The following is a 16,207-nucleotide window of genomic DNA, read 5'->3' on the forward strand; positions in this document are numbered from 1 at the left end:
TCAATTCGATCTCAACATTGGCTTAAATGAAAATCAAAATATTGTGAGTCGTAATACGTGATATTCACGAGTCGCGTCGTTCGTGGGAATCTGATAGCTAAACTCTCAGTCCGTATCCGAAATGTTACCGAATAAAGATCTCGTTGTGCGTTTCGTTCTTCTGTGGATCTTCATAAGTGACGCAAAATGCCAGAGTCTCGAGAAAATGTCGAAGACATTGGACGAAATGCTCGCCGATACAAGATCATTTCGGCGGCCACGGGATTACGAAGATACATCGTTAGTTTGGCAGGAGTATGAATTTGGCACCGGAGCTGGAAATCGAGAAGGTAATGACTGAGTGCTTTATTAAGTCACCATTAATCAATAAATGATTAGCTAAATTAATTATTAATAATCAAGCATTAATCAACTAGTTAAATCAGGTGGTTATTAGCATAAGAATTAGTGTATAACTTGCAGAAATTCTATAATAAATAAAAAGACATTTATTTAAATATGATTAAGAACTGTAAAAGATTTGTGTGTGTGTGACCAAAACAATTATTAAGCTTCTGTCTGTAGGAGATCAATCATGATTTATAAATTACTATCGTGTGCAAAAAACATAATTATGTTAAATACGTTTAAAATATGAAATCATGAAATTATATGCAAATAAAGCTGCAATTGTCCATTCACGATGAACTTTATTACTTACGTAAAAAATAATAAAAAACATTTCTTCCATTTTCAGAGGTTGTCGTGACCAATATTTCAACCCATGATTTCCTTAATATGCCCAATGCCGCTAATCAGCAATTTTTGCAAACAAAGGCTGCGTACTATTTTATTTACACAGAAAATTGGAACCTGCATATCTACGAGATTCATTGGGATGATTTAGGAATGATAAAGTTCCAATTTGTCACGAGTATAATGGCCACGGGACGCATATTACAATTTAAAGTTCTCGAGTTGAGCGCCGAGGAAATGGGGAACGACAATGGCATACGAAATCTATTGGCAGTTATAGTTATTGAAAACCACTACAACAAGGCTCTGCACTGGTATAGAATATTTGGGAATACGCATTTATTATATCTAAAGTGGCATGGAGTAAGGCGCTTTCAGGACATGGAATTCATCCAAAGAGAGAGTCAACATATGATATTGTTACTCGATGATATTGTTACTTCGGATTCGACAAAATCGTGGATCGATATTTACTTCTTCAAAGTGGACCCTGATAGGCACAGCATTGATATATGGTAAATATGGATTTGTTATTGAATTGCTATGTGTTTTATGCCTCCCCTTTCACATTTTTCTTTATTTTTTAATTTTTTACGTGATGCCTTGTTTAAATTGCAAAAATTGTAGAATTTTACAGAATTTCATGTGTTTCTTAATTAAAAAGTAATATTAATTGTTGTAACAACAGAAGCAAAAATTATTTGAATTAAATGATTATTAAATTACATATTTTTTGTCTAGATTTTAATGTTTTCTTCTGACGCAGGTTTTGCGAGAATCTGCAAGTTCCAAAGATAGTTGACATCCAAGTCTGCCCAATTTACGGGAGCATCATATTGGGTCTTCATCAACAATATGGCCATATCGACGTGTACAAATTTGAGGACGGACCTAGGTTGTGTCATCTCGAGAAGCACGATACTATCAACAATCTCAATCCCAACAATCTCACGAACTTCGTCTGCTTCGGGAGCGGTTACATCGAGTATTTGGCGATCAGCGGGCGGCAACCACGTTTGCTTCATAGTTTCGAGAACGAGTTTCAGATCAATACTGATCTGCGCCTGGGTAAGACAATTGATCCTTCTTGAACTCAAAAAATTGAGTTGTGCAATGAGGAAACAATGTCGGATTTTTCCGATAAAAATCCGAACCGGTTCGCGTAAGCAAGCTTCTCTAAACGTGCATGCAACGCTTTTACTGATGTCATCAGTATGTCATCAGTGTCTTTGTTGGTTCTTGTTACGAGATTGAATTGTTGTGCGTTGGTCATGTATTCTGGATCGATCCTTCGATTTTGCAAGTGGGAAGTATGGAAAATCAGAACATCTACCAGACAAAAATTGGAGATTATTTATTATTTATTCGGAAAGTCCGAAAAACTTTTATGTTAATTTTTAAGTACAAATTATATGCTATTAAGAATTAATACAAAGTGTTGCGTTTGAATTTTGCTAAAAAAATTCGCACAAATTTTTCGGTCGATTCGATATTTCACAAAGTGTCCTTTTGTACAAACGAGTGTATTCTTCGTTTCACAGAAGTCGCTCACGAAATTTCCTGGATCACCGCCCTGCCGTTGGACACGTATCGGGACGAGTCACTGCTGCTGATGCAGTTGACGAATCAGACGGTGGTCGCATTGACTTGGCAAGGTTCGAGATTCAAGCCAATCCCGTTACCCAATCAAATCCTGAACAACTTCGATCTGTCGAAAGTTATCATAATCCCGAAAATCGGATTTCTGTATAATGACGTGTACGTGCGTATAGAAACGACTTTGAAGGGATCGGCGCATCCTATACACGAAAAGACGGAGAGCATGTTGAAGACGCAGGCTTTGTTGGAGGTGCGTTTGAGTCGATTTATTACGCATAATATTTTTTATAATATTTATTTTATAATATTATTATATTTTACGAAGCTTTTTATAGATAAATGTTACACAAAATATTCATCAATTTATATGCGATATATTAAAATAAATAAACGTGTAGAATATTTTATCTTACGTATATTTTTTTATGAATACACTAATATACTTTATCTAATTTTTGTTTAATGCATTTATGATGTATTTAATGTGTTTAATCTCTGTAATATTTTATATAGTCTCTAATCTGATCTGATATAATTTTCTTAAAGTTGTTATCAAAGTATTTTACAATTTTATAACTCCTTTATACAATCATATATATTATAACTGAAATTTGAGTATAGTTACAATTGAATTTGACCTTCAGTTTGGATTTTGGTTCCACTTTAGGACCTAAAAATGAGAAACTCAAAATCGAAAACCAAATCAATTTTAAAGATAGATTTTTCATATTTAAAATGCAATATTGTACATTTTGCAAAATGTATTATACTATTTCTAGGAAGTCTTCCAAAAGCAGGAAGCCATTTTCGACGAGACCGAAGCGCGACTGAATCAGAGCCATTTAATCCCCACGACGACAGGCTCCTGGAATCTTTCAGAGGTGATCGTTTCGAACGCCACGTTCGACAAGGATGTGGATTACGGCCGTGTCAGGATAGGTTCGGTCGATCTGGGCGTGGAAGACATCACGGCGAATGTGACGTTAAGCTTGGAGAAATTGAAGGAACTCGAAGCGAAGCTTGATCGAGTCTTACCGAGTGTGTCGGACGCGTCGAACATCACCTTACCACCGGATGTCGAGTTGATCGGAGATTTTCTAGTGAATGGCACCCTCTATGCGAAGAAAGTCACCGCTGCTGCGATGAACGACGCGGCGGCGTCGATCACACTCGCGGACGACATCGTGAACAGCGCCGGCGATATCGTCATCCACGGCCGGAAGGCCTTCCCATCCATCGACATCGATCCATCGAATTTCACGGTGTTCTCTTTGAACGGCGTCCCCCTGGAAAAGATCATGTTTGATGCTTCTCTAAGGGATTACAAGGATGTGGACTTTAAGATGTTGAAGCGATTGGAGATTCATGGTCACCTGAACTTCTCCGAGATAAATAACATTAATTGGCAGGATCTGATGCAGAGCATAGTGTGGAAAGACAGGCGGACGGTCATTTTGGGAGAGACAACTGTGGATGAGGTAACGTGAGCGATATAATCGGCTACAGAAGAGGGTATTCAGTAAATTGCAATGGACTGATAAAAAGTTTGAAGTTTTATTGTATCTTCATTTAAAGAAGATATAATAATGTCAAAATGATGTATATTTATCTTGCAACTAAAAATTTATTTTACATCTTTTATGCGGATAATTAAATAATGTAATTATAATGTTAAGTAATGTAATTATTTAGACAATATAAATATAATACATGTTACATATAAAATACTAAATAATAATCATAATAATAAATGGAAACCAAAATTTATTTATGACATCTTTAATTCATATTAAGGTTTAATTTAAACGATTTAAATTTAGACTACTTTTGCATTTCTTTGTGAATAATTATAGATTGTAGTACAATTTATTGGATGCTCTGTTTGGCGGAATCTGCATATTTTATATTTTTTATATTTATCTTTCAAAAATTTCGTTTATAATAATCTTCTGTCTTTTCTAGATTGTCGCTGAGGACAAGAGCAGCGTTGTAAATTTGAATCATTTGCCATATCCACGAGATTACGTCGTAGAAGATTTTATTAATAACAGATTTGAAACTAACGTTACGGGTGCAAAATACTTCGACAATCTGTCTGTAAAAGATTTGGTGAACGTCAGCACGATAAATGACATCGACATCTCGGACTTCATCATACTTAGCAGACATGAAGTCGTTAATGAAGGAATCACTTTTGAGGATTTAGAAGTCGACGGAACTTTTTTGGTACGATTTGTCTCGACATTTTCGTATTTGAAATGAAAAAGTTCTAGCCGTTAAAAATATTTTCTTTTTCCGAGCAGTTCTGAGTTGTTGATATCATTATTTTTTATATTGCCTAGAGTTCTCTGCTATTGAAAATACCGTATACTCAGAAATGAAAATGTTCTAGCCCTTAGAAATTTTTTCTTTTTCCGAGCAGTTCTGAGTTGTTGATATCATTATTTTTTATATTGCCTAGAGTTCTCTGCTATTGAAAATACCGTATAGTTAGAAATAAAAAAGTTCTAGCCCTTAGAAATTTTTTCTTTTTCCAAGCAGTTCTGAGTTGTTGATATCATTATTTTTTATATTGCCTAGAGTTCTCTGCTATTGAAAATACCGTAAACTCAGAAATGAAAAAGATCTAGCCGTTAGAAATTGTTTCTTTTTCCAAGCAGTTCTGAGTTGTTGATATCATTATTTTTTATATTGCCTAGAGTTCTCTGCTATTGAAAATACCGTAAACTCAGAAATGAAAAAGTTCTAGCCCTTAGAAATTTTTTCTTTTTCCGAGCAGTTCTGAGTTGTTGATATCATTATTTTTTATATTGCCTAGAGTTCTCTGCTATTGAAAATACCGTATACTCAGAAATGAAAATGTTCTAGCCCTTAGAAATTTTTTCTTTTTCCGAGCAGTTCTGAGTTGTTGATATAATTATTTTTTATATTGCCTAGAGTTCTCTGCCATTGAAAATACCGTAAACTCAGAAATGAAAAAGATCTAGCCGTTAGAAATTGTTTCTTTTTCCGAGCAGTTCTGAGTTGTTGATATCATTATTTTTTATATTGCCTAGAGTTCTCTACCATTGAAAATACCGTAAACTCAGAAATGACTCAGACGCTACCGCGTTGCTTGATGTTGTATTAACATAATATTATATTATAATTTTAGCTTGACGGAAATATAACAGGCATCGATTTAAACAGGATAGAAGGTTTGCTTAACGAAACCAATAACATATCTTCGAATGTAATTTTCGAAAATCTTAATGTTACGGGAAACATTGTATTCGAAGATTCGATTAATACCAAGACATGGTCAGACTTTGATGATATTTTGCTGAAAAGTGAGAAAAGTGCGGTAATTACTGGAAACAAAGAGTTCTTGAATAATGTTAATATAAAATCTAACATAACGATCAAATTTGAAGAAATCAATGGTCACGCGATCTCGGAATTTGTGACATTAAACAGTGATCAACAGTTTCCTCGTAAGTACATTACCTAAATCAATTACTTGAATATTGTTATAATAAAAATTATTTAAATATTTTTCAAACTTATTTGGCATTGCGAACATATCAACTCCATTTATTTCAGACTTGAAGAAGATATCAGCAAACGTCACTTTCGGCAATGTAACTCTTGGCGCCATGCAAAAATTAAAGGATTACATAACTCGCGAAAACTCTGCTGCCTCCAATTGCCTTAACACGATTGTGGTACTCAACAGTAGTATCCCGCCTCTTGTCGACAACTTGTACTTCAATACGCTAACGCACAACATTTCGCGGGCTGCCTTCCTCGAAAAACTGAATCAATTCCTCGAAAATGTATATTGCGAGAATTTGTCACTCGCGGAATTAAGGGCCGATGAGATCTTGCCCAGTGTGGTCAACGGGATCAATTACACCGATCTGGTCCAACGCACGTTGACGAAATCCACGAAGCAGACTCTGACGGGCGACTTGATAGTCGACAATTTGGAAACTGAAGTCTTGGACGCGGAAATGATGAATGAGATGCCGTTGGACGACTTGCATCGAATATTGATGCGTACGATGTCGTTTCACGACAACGCTTCCGACGTGGATTCGCCAATCGAGATAGGATCGTTACGAGTGTTGGGAAGGATCAGTGCCTCTTTGATCAACGACATTTACGTCCATGACATTTACGAGGACAGCATGGGGACCGTGATTTTCCGTGGAGATGTGTCGATCGAGGATCTCACGGTGGCTGGCTTCGTGAACGGTTTAAATCTGTCGCAAATCGCCGACGACGCCGTTCGAAAAACCGACAGAAATGTCACGTTTGCAGGACACAAAGTATTTGAAAACTTCACGTGCGAATATCTAGACGCGCGATTTGTAAACGACCATTTTGTGGGTGATATTCTGAATGCCGATCAGGAGCAGACGTTGAAAGGACCAGTTACTGTGACCGGTATGTATAATATTTGCAGAAATATTCACGTTTTTTATATTTTCAGTAGTTTGTAATATCTCAATTCTCTATATTTTACACACTTTGGCCGCAGGCGTTTTAATCTTTTATTTTAATCTTGATATTTTTATTTTTAAAGCCACATGCTTCTATAATACCATACTCAACATAAGAACTGTTTACAAATGCAACAAATTAAAAATGACAAAATTTAGAATTACAGGTATTTAACAAGTATAATATTGTAAATATTACTTTGTATCGTACTAATTCACTGTGGAGACAATTCCACACAACACGAGATCGCTTATTTAGTAGATACTGCAAATAAGATTCGGATTCGATTCCACATAAATATTACAATATATTACATAAATTCATAATTGTAATATATCAAATATTACAATTATGAATTTATAAGATAGTTTCGTGTTACAAGATGATTTTGTGTCATATACTTTGAAAATTTGTATTCCCAGCATATTGGCGACATTTTGTGATATAAGTTGCGAAGTGCAAATTTGCAAAATGAGATTATTTTATACATACGTTAATAATAGATACGATATGTTTTTAATATTACTAAAGCTTCATCTCGGAACATTATGCAGTAGTTCAGTATTAAATAATTCCTCGTCACATAACTTATACGTGTATTATCTAATACACACATGCGTAAATAAATATATGTATTATTCAAGTAAATTTTCTATTTAATGTAAGTAAGGTTGTCTTTATCAACTCTTCCATTGGGTAAACGCGGTGTGATGTCATTGATGAAAATTGTATGTAGCTTGATATTCTCGGGAAAGAACGGATATCCTTGCAGATGATCAATCAAAACTTTTTTCTAAAATATATAGTAACGATATGAATATTTCATAAACGGATATGTACGATCTTAGTAATTTTGCAGTGTATTATATATTATTATGTTAGCTCTGAAAACCTGAAATTCTGCCGATGGTTTAATATACAGCAATTTTAAGGTATTACTACTACTGAGTATATAGGCCTCTTTCACACGCGGATGTTTTTCAATTTTAGCCTCGACTTGTGTATTCGAAATGTACTGCTCTTCAAAGTACATAACATTATTGATCTTGTCGATGACGTAAATGGCACCATCCGTGTCGAAGTAGCCCCAATCCCCGGTGTAATACCACCCTACAGGATATTATATCATTCCACTCACTGTCTTCTTGTTAGCAATTTGCGTAACGGCTTTCGTAATTTCAAGGTAGTCGCAGTAACATAAGATTAATTATAATAAATGAGAACAACTGTAAAACATACCCTTAGCCATACGTTTGAGGTCCTTGGATTTAAGTAAACGTGGAAATTCTTTGTTTCTTTCGTAAAATATTTCGCCATTGCTTAAAGTTATGTTCGGATATTTGCACCAGATCTCACCGTATGATTTTGGACCCAACTTTTTCCTGGTGATCATATCGATAATCTTCACTTTCATCATTTGCCCTACGTAGCCGCTACACCCGTCTTTTCTGCAGTTTTTCTGGCAAGCTATTACGCCTGTCTGCACCATACCTGGAACAATTCGGACATCTCGGATCTTCTCGATACTGAATCGTTGCCGTCGATCGTTGATTATCACGCTATACGGGAGTGCACGTTTATGTACTTCAATGTGCGTACTATATACTTTAACGATGGAAACATGCGGTAACAACTTCATCAGCTTTGTATAAGCCTTGTGCCTGACCTCCGAATCACACACGATTTCCCTCAACATAGAGGTATCGTACGTTCTAACATCGATGTTGAAGAACATCTTGTTGCACATTGTGCTCTCAAGCAACACCCAGTTCACCTAAAACAGATCTACTTGATACCTTTCATTCGTTCTCGGGAGCGCTTGGGTGTTTCAGTAGTATGATTCTCTCACCTTGTATTTCTGTATGGTTTCGTACATGTTCTCCTCGCTGAAGTTCTTGGGCTTGATCACCGTCACATACTCGAGTATAGCGTGCACGATGAGGAACGGACCGTGCAGCGAACAGAAGGGTGCGTACCACAGACCGACATCATTCTTCTGCATTCTGGGTATCTGCCTGGTCGTCGGGTACGAGAACATTACGTGAGGAAACTCAATGTTGCCATAAGAGGTAGTTGCGCTGGGAGAGTACATCACCACCGCACTCTCCATTTCGTTTACGCTTAAGCACGAAAATTCGTCGACTTTATTCTCCTCGACGCTGCTTATGACGTTATGGACAAAGTAATAGTTTCGTACATTGGTGGAACCATAAAAAGTCCACGGGTGGCATTCGTCAATGGTCACGATGTACGTAGACAATTTTCTCACGCGATTTGCGAAGAACTCAAATTTCGGGGCGAAGATACTGTTAATGAAAATCATCTTCGGCTTTCTTTGCCGCAGGTGACTTAGAATTTGTACGCCTCCTGCATCTGTCCGAACATATAGATGTACATATATTATACGTATCTAGCACGTACATACATACGCGTACGCGCGTATATGGTGCATGTGTCTATACCATGAAGATATAAGTCGACCAGAAGTTTGGAACGAAAATTTGTGGCATACCTACCTCTTATAAAATCTTCATGCCATAAGTCCGCGATAGCTCCGATGTACAGACAAGCCAGGTACGGTATGTAGGCGTCTATATGATTGGTGACACATATTGTCACCACCTCGCGCTGCTTAATACCTATTTCCTGCATAAATATTGCGCATTTTATGCTGTTCTCTCTCATCTCCTGGAACGTAGTTATTTTTCCGGTCTTCTCATCCACCTGTGAGACGTGTATCATTACAAGCCAATAGAATCTAGCGAGATCGCGCACTTTTGCAGCTATTTGTTAATGAATGATTCGTTTTTAGAATTCCGTGCGAACGATGCGCGAAAACCATTTTGCCACTAGGGAAACATATTATATTACCTGACCAATGAACAATGGCGCACGTTCGAATGTAGCCAAAATATAGTTCCCGATATTTCCGGGTTTCAAATCTAACGTATTCGAAATACCTGTCAATTCTTTCTTTGTTATCTTGAACAGATTAAGCGCATCCTGAAAAGCCGCACGATTAGTGTTTTATTATTAGTTATTATTATTTATTATTAGACCATTATTAGTATTTTGGCATTCCCTTGACTTCTTCAGACAAATTTTATCGTATCTTATTATATACAGATCTCTTACCGGACAATGATGTAATCCCGGGGTCAAGACTTCTTCCTCAGACGACATTATTAATTATTAACTAACGTTACAAGCGTTCTTATATCTTAAAGTTAATACTGATAACACCGCTTATATTCGACCGTTGCTATTCTGAAACTGAGTTTTAACGTCTGTCGACACTTGTGTATCGACGTATAGAGTGACCTGACGGAAAGTAGACAGAAATATTTTGTTTTGACTGACAATGAGCGAGGATGATGAACAGAATCATAATAAACCGGATTGATGCTTCTACCTCTAACTTTCGTTAATCTCTATTATTTCCGAAAATTTATCTTTTCGCCTCGAAATTTTACAATTTGAGGTACTTGCCCGATATTCGGCAGTTTCGATCGAATCCTTTTTAACATCCAAGGAAATCGTGTGTATCGCGGGAAAAATGCTTTTTAATGTTATTTCGTATCGCGTGATCACAGCTGGAGCCGATAAGTCGTTCTTCAAATTCTTCAACAAAAAAAAGAGAGAAAATTTATATTGACTCCTTGACGATTCGTCTCATGTGCGCACGCGAATTGTGTATCGAACAGATGACAAATCATCTGCGTCGAAACCAGAATGAATACCGCGCTCTCGTATGCATTTGATATTTCATAATCAACAAGGCAGCTCACGATGATCGAACTTTTCCTCTTTATTTCGTTCTTTTATCACAAATGTATCCAAAATTTATAACATGTCTATTTCGTGAATAAACATGTTCGAGTTGCTGGTGATCTGAGAAATCACTCCGAGTGCAAAGAGTTAATATCTATATTTTCCAGTTAGATATTTCTTTTAATTTATATTAATAATTGTTCTTATTGTTATTATTAACAATTTTTTTTCTTCATCATCTTTTCTCTTTAAATATTTAACTTCTTAATATAACATTATTAATATTTTATTCCCAATTAAAATAAAATTTTAATTTTTGCGTGTGAATATATTATAATAGAAAAAATTGATCTGTTTTAAGGTTCTGTAACCGTTTTGAGAGAGTTCAATACAACTGGCAGGATCGGTAATTTATTCTTACATGACTTTACAAACAGATTCCGATCACTTGGAAATAACTCTTACATTCTTCACGGTGACTTTTACTTCACTGAGAACACCTCCATTGGAAATCTAGACGTGAATGGATCGATACAACAATCGATGTTCGAGGATTACCTGAAAACGACGATCTCCAATAATGATGCGAATATTACGATATTCGGAAGGAAATTATTTAATAATTCGGTTACGTTTAATCGTGCATTTATCATCGATGGCAGTTTGAACGATATAGACCTGCACAGGTTTCACGAGAGCGCTATTTACATCGACAAACCTCTTTCGATCAATTCCCACGTCGTTTTCAAGGAAGATGTTCATGTGCACAAGGATATTGTAGTAAAAACGAAATTACAATCAAACACTATTTGGGGAGTTGACATGAAACAGCTGCAAGAATCTGTTATCGCTCTTGATGAAGTTAGATATTTTCCAGGTAATTATTAATTATATTTATATTAAGTAATTATTAGTTATATTTATATTGGAGACGACCAAAAAGTGCACGGTATGTGGTTGTTAATTTTATAACATTTAGATAAATATTTCATATTTACTTAGACTTGTATATTTATTATCTTTATTACACGCGCGGAATAATTAAAAATTATTTTACAAATAACGCGTCTGATATAAAAAAGATAAATTACAATTTGCCATACAATTAATTGTAAAACGCCGCTCGGAATACGGGATATATGATAAATCAACCCGGTTAGTAAACCGTGCATCTACGTAACACGAGCATTTGCGTGATACAGCACACAGGATGTTGATCATTACATCGAACGCGATTTCGCCGCGTAATAAAGAATATCTTGTCTTTCAGCGCGGATGACACTCGACAACGTGACTTTCCGGGAAAGCGTAGAAGTCGAACAAGTCAATGACTTGCAAATGGATCTGCTGATTACGTTGCACACGAAGCAGTTTATACCAGTTGACAGGCTACGTTGTACTAATATTACCACTAGGAATCTCCAAATTTCGAGACGAATTAATACTTATACCTTGGACGACATTTATGGAAACACTTTTATGGTAAACATTTATTTTTTGTATTAGACTTAGAAAAATATTTTTTTTAATATATAATAAATAAAACAGTTCACACGTACGGTAAAGTAAAATATAAAATTTCTACAGAATACATACTAAAATTTTAACATAGTAGCATACAAAAAAGCTTCTGATAATATGAATTTATAATAATAAAAATTGTCCTTACAGATATATGGCAACCAGAATATTACGGGAAACATGACAATTCACGAAAATGTCTACGCGCAGCACGATTTCAACGCTCATCTCATCAACAACTTTAATCCTAAGCACATCATTTCTTTGATCAGCAACGATACTCTAACTGGTACCGATCAGACAACTATGCATCATACAGAGCGTGAATCGAGCTTTGACTATATTCTGACAATCGAGCAATCGATATAAATAATATTTGCAAAATTCCCTTAGGAAACTTTATATTCAAAAGTCCAGTAGTCCTTGATAAAAGCCTCAGGATTCTGGGTTCTCTAAACGGGGTAGATCCGATTACTTGGCACGGGACGGCAGTGAAGAGAACCGGCGAAACAAAACAGATTATATCCGGGAAATGGAGAGTGCACGGAAACGTCCATTTCGAAGGGGATATTAGCGGAAATGAGCTTCTAAATGGAGTTAACGTCATGGAGGTGTCAGCCGCTCTTGCAAAAGAACGTGCAACTATAAACGACATCATCGTAGAAACATATGTAAGAGAAATGTCATGGAGAGATATAATACATTTATATTATTTAAAATCATTTTTTTAATGTTCAACGCATTGGCAGCAGAACAAAGGAAGATTATTCAGTTTGTCTTTGCGATTAAATGAGCCGTTCATTTGCCAAATCGATTAACTTCACAAAAAGTAGAGAAATTGATAAAATAATATACATTCCTTTTTAAATTTCCTTTTAAAATTTAAATTCAAATAAAATTTAATTTAAATTTTAAATTGATTAATATTTACCTTTTTATATTTAAAATTAATTTCCTTAATAATGTATTTTAAATATAAAAAGTTAAGGATCAAGTGCTTTGGTACCAAAATTTTTAAAAATTCAAAAAGTAAAGTTAATCACTTTGGCCTCAACGGCTCAAATATATTTCTTTTACTAATTTCGTTCTGCGTCCGCAGATGGCAATCCACCAAAGCAGATTTAATAAATATGCCACCCGTTTACCTTTCAGGGGAATTTGACCGATGTGTGCACGTCGTATTTAGAACCGCTTATGTGCGATGCGGCGCATCAGATATACAAATTCGATAAGTTCGATTATTTGAAAGTGCTGAATTTCGAGGGCGACGTTCACGATATTCGAAAAGTCGAATTGGACAATTTGGATTACGTGTTGGTGAATTACGACACTTGCCGCGTGAAGCTTCTGCTGTACACTGAAGCTGGCTTCGAAGAGGTTGATGAAGTATCCGATTTTGGATTAATTGATCAATGGATCTTTTTCAACTCTAATAATTCTTTGTATTTGCTCACCATTGCCAATCACACCTGCAGCAACAGCCTAAGTGACATATGGAAGTTGGAGAATAATAAATTGACGGTGAGGTTGTAATAATTAAAGAATGAAAGCAATTTTATCTATTAATTATTAATTTAATTGCTATATTGATTATTAGATATTTTTTAATTATTATAATTATAATGTTTATTATTAAATTTGATCATACTTTTATATTAATATATTTTTATTTATTAAAATTTCATGATAATTAATTCTGATAATTATATTAAAGTTTTCTTTTTATATATAATTAAAGAAAAATTTATATAATTAAGATACGAATAACGCGATATTACCTTAGGCTCAATGCTTAGACTAATGCAGCTAATTTTAATTTCTCATCTTCTTTATTCTCACAGCACGTATTAGAAATTGTCAACATCTCCGGTTTTACCAGTTCACATCAAGACGCGTTTGTTAGGATGATACGCAGGGATCTCGAAAACGCTTCCGAAAACGTGCAGTTTGACATATTGGAGGCTCTCGTCTCGTACGAGAATAAGACATTGAATTTAATATCAGATAATAAAGCAGTTGCTATTGAATCTTTAATCTACGAAATGCAAGGAAGGTCACATCATATATATCAGAAAGATTGTATTGCTTGTGCTGCTCAATTGGTCTTTAAAGTAGGTATTTATGGCAGAGAAGAGTACCTTTACTACAATGAAAACATCAGCCAAGAATACATATACGTAAGTCGGAAAGAATTTCTATTCAGTCCTGTTCTTTCATTATTATTCAGCAGCAAACAGCAAATGTCAAGCCAGAAAACTAAGAATGTATAATAATAACCATGCAATAATTATGCATTATTAGTTTTCTGGCTTGACATTCGTCGTTTACTGTGGAATAATAGTATCGTAAAGAATAGATTATTCTTCTACATGACATGTGAATTTATGCTACTGAATAAGTAAAATAATTATAACGGTTATATTTATTATAAAAGTTAATCAATTTATTCGTATGTAGATTAATTTTGCATTTAACAAAATAACATCAAACATTTCAGGTTTGAAGTAATTTTTTATTTATTTTATTAAGCAATTTATTTTAATATTATTAAGCTATTTATTTATTTATTTTATTATTTATTTTATTAAGCAATTTTAAAAAGAATAAAGACATAAATTTTGCATCTAAAAGATCATTTTTTTACGATCTTTTCTTATGTAATACGTTAACATTGAAAACATAATTGTCTTTTTTTAATAACTTTTATACATATTCGATATAACATCAAGATATATTAATTTGACATCATTTTATCCAGTTGTACAAAACACAAAACAATGACAGCTCGCATGCGAAGATCTTGCAAACCATAAAAACATGTCGGCCGAAATCATTTTTAGTTCTTAATTTCAATGGATTAATAGAGACGCTGCTTATCATCGCGGAAAACAACGACACCATCCAAATTTACGAATATCGAGGTAAGTCCTTATAAAACTACAAAAAAAGTTAAGACAGTTAAATTGAAAAAGAAAAACATTTATTGTTACTAAGAAACATGACTATCACGTTTCGTTAAATTTCTTTCAAGGTATCGAGGGCTTCGTGCATAAGGATAGCATCAAAATGAAAATCGATAAGTTGTACAACTTTAAAATAAGGAAGTACACTAATCTCGACGAAAGACACTGCCTGGCTGTAATTCACGAAAATCGACTAACAATTTTGGAAGCAAAAATGCATGGCGAGAAGTTGGACTTGGAAACGAACACCTCAAAATTCTGTAATCCGATGTGCAAAACGTTAAAATGAAAGGAATACGTCACACGTGTGTAATATATGATACTTTACGCATTCCTAATCGTAGGAATTTATTTAAAATTGATATAAAGTGATGCACAATAGCACAAGCTAATATATATAAATTAAGTTTTTGTTGTTGTAATTGCATAATGATCGTTCTGTTATATTTATAATTATCTTACATATACAATATATATGATATTATTATCCGCAAATTGTATAATTCAATGGTTTCGCGAAACTCCAAATTAATATATAAGGAAAGTAAAATGGTTTTAATTATTAATATGTGGCATGTTGTAAACTTTAATATATCCACTCTCAAAATTATAAAAGAGATTTAAAAAATATTTAAATTAAATAATTTTCAGAATTGGATAGATCTAAAGCGTAGAATAAATTTGCGGACATAATAAATAAATATAATATAATGATCCTTGTCCGGGATTCGAACATGTTAATGCTTAATTATTAATTAAGTATCAAATCATTAGAAAATGTTTCTTTGATCGAGATTGGAATATTATTTATTACTTCATTATTTCAAATGTACATATATATATATATATATATAAATATATGTATTTGATGAAAAAATAAATAAAAGCAATAAAGGAAGTTTTGAGCGACACGCTCGTAGCTCGTTCGAATTTATCGCCGAACGTTGGCAAAATCGGGCGTTATCATAAAATTATCATTCGTAATGCGACGTGCGCGCGGAAACGTTCGGTAAAGAGGGACTTACCGCACCTGTAAGGAATGTGACCCGCGACCTCCTGACCTAGAGACACTATGTGTGACTTGCTCCAGGTAATGTAGGCTTAGGTTAATGCGCTTCGCGTCTTGGTCAAAA

The 16,207-nt window shown here is 34.6% G+C and overlaps 2 protein-coding genes across 4 annotated transcripts; one reads left to right on the forward strand and one right to left on the reverse strand.

Moving 5' to 3' along the window:
* The first annotated feature begins 113 nt into the window (after positions 1-113).
* LOC105283347 lies at positions 114-15,704 on the forward strand. Its single transcript, XM_026970756.1, has 16 exons — positions 114-329; positions 737-1,250; positions 1,502-1,803; positions 2,277-2,584; positions 3,114-3,812; positions 4,297-4,560; positions 5,489-5,807; positions 5,917-6,762; positions 10,952-11,467; positions 11,861-12,072; positions 12,262-12,400; positions 12,505-12,782; positions 13,264-13,632; positions 13,953-14,288; positions 14,870-15,032; positions 15,143-15,704. Exons 1-16 carry the CDS (start codon positions 122-124, stop codon positions 15,361-15,363), a joined length of 5,694 nt encoding a protein of 1,897 aa, XP_026826557.1. The 5' UTR covers positions 114-121; the 3' UTR covers positions 15,364-15,704.
* On the reverse strand, positions 6,773-10,805 carry LOC105283322 (luciferin 4-monooxygenase). 3 transcript variants are annotated; one of them, XM_011345973.1, is made up of 8 exons: positions 9,955-10,805; positions 9,691-9,822; positions 9,336-9,543; positions 8,669-9,192; positions 8,419-8,593; positions 8,059-8,310; positions 7,712-7,929; positions 6,773-7,612 (listed from the first exon to the last, which is right to left on the reverse strand). In XM_011345973.1, exons 1-8 carry the CDS (start codon positions 10,000-10,002, stop codon positions 7,472-7,474), a joined length of 1,698 nt encoding a protein of 565 aa, XP_011344275.1. In that variant the 5' UTR covers positions 10,003-10,805; the 3' UTR covers positions 6,773-7,471. The 3 variants fall into 3 exon arrangements, with proteins under 3 accessions (XP_011344275.1, XP_011344274.1, XP_011344276.1); XM_011345972.1 differs by having other exon boundaries at positions 8,059-8,593; XM_011345974.2 differs by lacking the exon at positions 7,712-7,929 and having other exon boundaries at positions 7,499-7,612; positions 8,059-8,593.
* Positions 15,705-16,207: the final 503 nt, after the last annotated feature.

The sequence above is a fragment of the Ooceraea biroi genome, chromosome 1 (genome assembly GCF_003672135.1).
Source record: "Ooceraea biroi isolate clonal line C1 chromosome 1, Obir_v5.4, whole genome shotgun sequence".
NCBI lineage: Eukaryota > Metazoa > Arthropoda > Insecta > Hymenoptera > Formicidae > Ooceraea > Ooceraea biroi.

Bases quoted from the DNA above. Each gene is read 5' to 3' on its own strand.
- LOC105283347 (XM_026970756.1), top strand. From the start codon at position 122: ATGTTACCGAATAAAGATCTCGTTGTGCGTTTCGTTCTTCTGTGGATC. The intron at 1,251-1,501 runs GTAAATATGGAT...CTTCTGACGCAG, and splicing joins AGGCACAGCATTGATATATG to GTTTTGCGAGAATCTGCAAG. The intron at 12,783-13,263 runs GTAAGAGAAATG...TTTACCTTTCAG, and splicing joins ACATCATCGTAGAAACATAT to GGGAATTTGACCGATGTGTG.
- LOC105283322 (XM_011345972.1), bottom strand. From the start codon at position 10,002: ATGTCGTCTGAGGAAGAAGTCTTGACCCCGGGATTACATCATTGTCCG. The intron at 9,193-9,335 runs GTAGGTATGCCA...ATGTTCGGACAG, and splicing joins GCATGAAGATTTTATAAGAG to ATGCAGGAGGCGTACAAATT. The intron at 8,594-8,668 runs GTGAGAGAATCA...GATCTGTTTTAG, and splicing joins AAACCATACAGAAATACAAG to GTGAACTGGGTGTTGCTTGA.